The sequence below is a fragment of the Pygoscelis adeliae genome, unplaced genomic scaffold, assembly GCF_000699105.1.
Source record: "Pygoscelis adeliae isolate BGI_AS28 unplaced genomic scaffold, ASM69910v1 Scaffold286, whole genome shotgun sequence".
Lineage (NCBI taxonomy): Eukaryota > Metazoa > Chordata > Aves > Sphenisciformes > Spheniscidae > Pygoscelis > Pygoscelis adeliae.
Window position 1 is genome coordinate 2,186,657 of NW_008825076.1, and position 6,462 is coordinate 2,193,118.

The window sequence follows — 6,462 nt, forward strand, 5'->3', positions numbered from 1 at the left end:
GACGGCGCTTTCCAGCGAGGAGGATGAAGGCAAGAGCTCGGGGCCCCCCAGCCCGGCCTCGGCCCCCGCCGCCGCCGAGCGCTTCCGCTGCGCCCAGTGTGCCAAGGCTTACTCCACCTTCGCCGGGCTCTCCAAGCACAAGCAATTGCACTGCGATGCCCAGGCCAGGAAATCCTTCAGCTGCAAGTACTGCGAGAAGGAGTACGTGAGCCTGGGGGCTCTCAAGATGCACATCCGGAGCCACACGCTGCCCTGTGTCTGCAAGATGTGCGGCAAGGCCTTCTCCCGGCCCTTGCTGCCGCAGGGACACATCCGGACACACAAATCCTTCAGCTGCAAGTACTGCGAGAAGGAGTACGTGAGCCTGGGGGCTCTCAAGATGCACATCCGGAGCCACACGCTGCCCTGTGTCTGCAAGATGTGCGGCAAGGCCTTCTCCCGGCCCTGGCTGCTGCAGGGACACATCCGGACACACACCGGTAACGCTGGCTCTTGCCCCTCTCCCTCCCTCCCTTATCGCCTCCCATTTCCCAGCTCCACCACCCCCAGCGAATCAGTGGGCTGGGTGTTATCTCGGAAGATAAGGGCTTCCCAAACCCCCTTGGCACATCTCTAAAATGTCCTTTAAATATCCTCTTGGCTGGAACCGAGCGCAGGGTCAAGGCTTAGCTTGTAAATCTGTGCCACTGCTGTTAGTGCCGTGCCTGCCTGCGAGCCAGCCCATCAGCCGCGGTGTGACGGCACACGCTTCAGCCCAATTTCATAAAATGGGGCCGTGAGACTGCTGGAGCACTTCCTCCCTGTGCCCCACCATGCCTGAAGCATCCCTCCCTGCCCACACCAAGGGCTCCTGGCCAGGATCCCCAGCCGGGGCAGCACCCCAGACCTGGCTGCCCACCACCGTGGCCTCCAACCCGCCGTCCCGCTCAGCAGCGATGAGCTCAGCTCAAAGCACACCCGCTGCCGAGACGCACTGCAGCGAGGCTTGGCGAGACCAGCGGGCAGGTGCTGGGGGCGCGGGGCCGGCCACCCCCTGCACCTGTTGGTGCGGGTCCGGGTGCCGCAGCTGCAGCCTGCCCCGCTGCCACGGCCGCCCATACAATGCATCTCCCGAGCATCCTTTGTGGGGCTGCGGGGATAGTGTAATTGTTACTTGGCACTGATTTCACACCCTCTTAACGTACTAAGGATGATGGCTGAAGGAAGCTGGGAAGACTTAATTGTGCTTTCCAAATTGAGCATACACATTTGTTTCCTCCAAAAGAGTCTTTCTGGGAGGAATTCGCCCTGGCCAGGCTTTTCAATGCGAGCCGGGCGGGAGAAGGGGGAGGGCGAGGTTCGGCAGAGGAAATAGCTATACTCACCCTGGCGCTGGCGCCTTTCAGCCGCTGCCTGCTATGATATAATTAACACATAGTGCTTGGCTTTCCTGCCTCTCTGCAAACGGTTCGCTTGGCTCCAGGCAGGAGACGAATATCGTGTCTTCGTTTGTATGTGCAACTGCCTTGCTGCTTGCAGATGTTTCCAGCATTAATTTTCCATGGCTCATAGGAGAGGTTTTTCTGGGAGTAGGAAATTCCCAAGTCCGTGGCTTTCCCAAAGTGAATGCTGTACATACCTCTCCCTGCTTTCCCTCCGAACAATAACAGCCAGCACTTCTTTTCACTGTACTCTTCACAAACTTTGGCTAATGAATGGCTCCTTCTTTGATATTCCCCATGTGTTGATGCACTGGTTAATTGGGAGCGTTTCTCTTTGTCCCATAGGTGAAAAGCCCTTTTCCTGTACACACTGCAACCGGGCCTTTGCTGACCGCTCTAATCTCCGAGCCCACCTGCAGACCCATTCAGATGTAAAGAAGTACCAATGCAAAACCTGCTCCCGGACTTTCTCCCGTATGTCACTGCTCCACAAGCACGAGGAGACCGGCTGCTCAGGCTCTCGCTGAGGACTCCGCTCCCCCAGGCCTCTCACCGCGCAAATACCTATATTATAACTAGTTTCTGTAGGAGTTAGTTTCCTCCGTCGCCATCGCAGCGTGCACCGGGCCGGACGCAGCTACTCCGGCCCTTGAGACCCTCACACTCCTCACTCGGTGCCTCCTGTGCAACGCGAAGGCCTGATCTTTCTCCCATCCCGGCATCTGAGGGTGCAGGATTGGACTCTGGTGCAAAGCGTGGGTGGCAAAGTGAGTGCGTGAAACTCGGGGGGCACAGCCCTGAGCCCGACCCGCTGCTGCCGCAGCCCCTCAGCAGGTGCCCCCGCTTGCCGGAGGCACTCGGCACCTTGCAGGGTTGGACCTGCACCCTGGCCCCACCGCCGGTATCAAACATTGCAAACATGTAGCTTGGGGGGGTTGGGGGGGGGTTGTGTTTGTTGTTTTTTTTTTTTTACCGTAACCACTTGGTAACTTTTAAGAACCAATATTTTTTTAATGAAGGACAAAATGTTAACCCCCCTCCCCGAGTGTATATACGCCGCCTGTAGAAGGTGTAACTATGCAATAATACAGTATCCCAGTAGTTGTGAAGCAGCTGCTTCTCCCCAGCACAATGACAATTTGCAATGCCTGCGAGATTAACAGTGTCCATAAAAGGCATGGGTAGCCATTTCAAACACCAACCCTGTTTACAGAGCAGCTATGCACTCAAGCACCTGTTAATATGACTCTTAACAACTGCTTTTCAAGAGAACTGTGACTAATAGCAGGCACTTGTCAGCTGATACAATGGTGGCCTGTCCCAAGGCTGCCCATCGACAGGTGTGTGCCAAAAGCCCTATTTATGGGTATTGACAGGTGCCTCCTGAATGCATCTTTCTTTGGACATTGTTTTCATGGAATCATTACAAAGAGGATGTTTACATTTCAAAGGTACACTGGTATTTATATTTTTGTGCCACAATTTTGTACTGATGAAACTTTTTATATAATTATATACAGTTTATTGATATTCAATAAAATGGTTAATTTATAATAGGGTTTTGTGGGTGCTTAGGGTGAATATGCAGCAGTGAGTGTGGGTGGGGAGTGCTGTGGGGTGGGGGTGCTGGGCTGCGTTGGGGTGCTGGACTCGGCTCTCCTGCCCCCATCCTGTGCTCCTGGCCTCTGGCTGCAGGTGAACGGCAAGTGGCATTCACACGAGGGGATCTGCAGAGCAGTTGCCTCTGGAGGGAGGAAAGCGCAGGCTGAGTCAGTTCCTGCCGTGGGGCTGGGGAAGGGGCAGCTGTGCGGTGATGCAGGCTTGGGGGTGGATCAGGGATCAGTGGATCTCCCTGGCTCCATATGGGAAAGCGCAAGGGCTTGCCCTGTCCCTCCCAGCCTGCCCGGGCGGGTGCTGGCTTCCCCACGGGTCTGCTGGAGCACCCGTAGCCTGGCCGTGTCCCTCAGCACTCCCTGGGGCGCAGGTCTGTGCCGCAGCACGGGGGACTGCCCTGCTGGGGTGGTGGGGCTGCCTCCGGCTCTTGGCAGGCTCCTGAGCCTCCCTGGGGATGGCTAAAGCATCAGGTACCTCAGTGAGCTGAGCCTCCGGGTGGGTGACCTGATGTGCGTGGTGTGGCACGGAGGTGACTCATCCTGTTGTCACCACAGAGCCCTTCAGCAAGCGCAGGTGGGGCTGTCCCCTGCGTGCCCGCAGCCAGGAGAGGACCGAGGTGCAGGTGCTCTGGGATACCCCGGGTACTTGCCTCTAGGATTTCCATAAGGAAACTGTCCCAATGCCCCAAACCACCTGCCTTGCACCTTCCCAGCCACCTCCGAACTTGGGGTGCTTCAAGGACAGTGCAGCCGGTCTTGCCACCTGCCTCCCCCAGGGTCTGGGATTTTGTCCTTCTTCCCCCCCCACGCATTTCCTCAGTGCCATCTCCAGGACATTGCTTTTAACCTGGGAATAAAAGCGTGCGCCCCCCAGCACTCATCCCCCCTCCAGCCCGCTGGCGTCCGGCTCCCCGCGCCTCTCCCAGGGACTGTTACAGAGCAGGAAGATGTGTGTGGCTGTAAAAGCGAGCAGAGCTGCTGCTCGGCCCGTCTTTAATTAAGAGCTCGCCCAGTATAAACTGACTTTCCCAGCCGAGTTGGACTCATTACTTGATTATTAAGCAGGGCAGGAAGTTTTGGGTTTGCTCTTGTGTGTGCTTTTTTCTTCCTTTTCCCAACAGGAAGCGGGGGAGGGGCACTAATTACTTTCAGCTTTCCATCCATAAAATCCTGGAGCCGCAAAAGCGGCTAAACAGTTAAAAAAAGACCAATTTTGAGAACGGACCACCTGCAGGAGCTGGAAAGGAGGGTCGAGGAGTGGGTAAGCAGGGAGCAGACGCCTGCCGAGCCCTGCTTGCCGGGGAGGCGGCGCGGGCCGTCCCGCCAGCCCGGGTCGGTGTTGGCTTTGCGGCTCTGACATGCAAGAGCCCTCGGTTACTGCTTAGCGTTAGGGCCCTGCAGCGGGCTGTGCCTTACCCCCATCCATGTGTGTCACGGCTGTCACCGATTCGGATGGGGACCCTTTCCCGTGTCATTCAGGCTGTTGCTTCATCCCTGCACTGGCGCCCACCGGGGAACCCTGCCAGCTCCCTCTCAATGGGCTTCGACTAATATTGGTTAGGCAGGCGATGAGAGTTGTGAGAAACCTCCTCCTTAGCAATCTTTCCTGCTCTCACTTGTGTTCCTGGCTTTGTCCAGAGCCTGGCTGGGATGCAAGGCTTTTAGAGAGAAGGTATAAAACGGGTGGAGGACAGCCTAGGCTCCGACTGACAAATCCCGCTGGCATTCAAACACAAATGCAGCCTTAAAACACTGGAAAAAAGAAACGCTGCCTGTTCTGAATCACAAAAGCACAGCTCACTGGCACTTGGGCTGCTGCTGCATCTGCTCCCTTCCCTGCCCTGCCCAAGCACCCTGCACCCTGGGGACCTGCGGCTGCTCAGACGGGAGCACCCTGTGCCCCAGGGACCCACGGCCGCTCAGATGCTGTCCCGCAGCTTGGGGCAGTGCCTCTGGCCTCCCCAGGTTATGCCCTGTTCTGGACCAGCTGCTGCCCTGTCGCAGGGTGATGGATGTGGCCCAGAGCCCTCCTTTTCTGACTGGCTGCTCATTCTCCTACTGAAAAAATATTTCTTATTTCTACACTGAGGACTGTTGGGGTGAGCAGAGGGCTGGGGCCCATGACAAGGACACACTTGCGTCCAGCTCAAACTGCTGCAGATGTGGGCAATCCCCTCTGTCCCTTCCCTGCCCCCATATACCTTTGGGGCTCTGTGATGGAGAATTGCACCCAGGAGCTGGGCCTGAGGATGTGTTGCAATTGCTTTTTCCTTTCATTTTTGGAAGGAAACCCTCCAGAGCAGCATCCCTGGCAGCAAGGGCAGCTAGCAGCAGTGCCGTGGTCCCCTGCCCTTGGTCCCCTGCACTTGCCTGGGCAACGAGTGCTGCACGGCGAAGCAGAGGGTTCACAGTGAAACCACAGCAGTTTTTTTTCCCCTGTTTTTTCCCCCCTCTCTGTTTTAATGCCACAGGAACTAAACACACCGTAAAGCCACTGCCTGCAGCCCAGCTGTTTCATCCAGGTAGCGCAGGCTGCAGTTTTGGCAGTGGGGGCGGCGGGGAGGGGGCAGCTGGTGATTAACAGGAGGAACCATTTGGTGACCACCTTGTGTGACCATCTGTAACAGATTACGGTGTCAGCACTCGTAAAAGCCGGGATTCAATCAAGCGCCTGGCAGGTAGCAGGGGGGCCCCGCTGGCAGGGGCCGTGGGGCCGCCGTGGTGCCGGGGTGCGGGCTGTGCCGGCTCCGGACTGCCGCACTTCCCAGGCGGCAGCACGGCCACGGCGTCGAGCGTTTGAACTCCGCCATTTAATTTCCACGGACCTCCACAAGACCTTTAAACAAGCACGTACGTCCCCTCGGCTCCTGGAGCCTTTTCAAAGGCTCTGGGGAAACCACAAAGTGCCTTTTCTTCCCAGAGAGGACTAGCTTTTTCCCCCTCCCTGACCCAATGCAGATTTAAGGGTGTTTGGAAACCCACCTTGCTGTGGGACTCCCCCGGGGCAGAGAGCTGGGGCAGACCTACGTGGAGATACCAGGTCAAAAAGGGCTTTAAGGCTTCCACACTGCTGTTTGAAATCATCCTGTCTCTGCGGGCATCCGGAGCGTCCCAGAAGGGCGAGAAGGGAAGTGGGTGGATTACAGCCACCTTTGCAAAGGCTAAGCTTCACCTGCTTGGTGATTTGGGGGCTGCAGTTCCCAAAACTGCCTTTTTCACCCCTTTCTGTCCCCATCTCTCTCAGGGATGGGCACGAGGCATGCCTGGCCCTGGTGCAGTGAGGGCAAAGAGCAGCTCCGGGGCCACTCTGCACCCAAAGTCCTTGGCAAACCCCCCATGGGGCATCCAGGCATTGGGAAGAGGAAAGAGGGAAAAAGAAGGGCTGGAAAGTGTTTAAACACAAGGAACATGCTGAGCCCATCTCATGC

The 6,462-nt window shown here is 57.0% G+C and overlaps 1 protein-coding gene across 1 annotated transcript; it reads left to right on the forward strand.

Annotated features, from left to right (window-relative positions):
* Nucleotides 1–7: 7 nt before the first annotated feature.
* Nucleotides 8–1,968, forward strand: SNAI1 (snail family zinc finger 1; the record flags this gene model as incomplete). The annotated part of the gene is made up of 2 exons (XM_009326847.1): nt 8–479; nt 1,767–1,968. Coding segments are annotated over 2 exons (654 nt in total), but the record flags the coding sequence as incomplete, so codon positions are not given.
* Nucleotides 1,969–6,462: the final 4,494 nt, after the last annotated feature.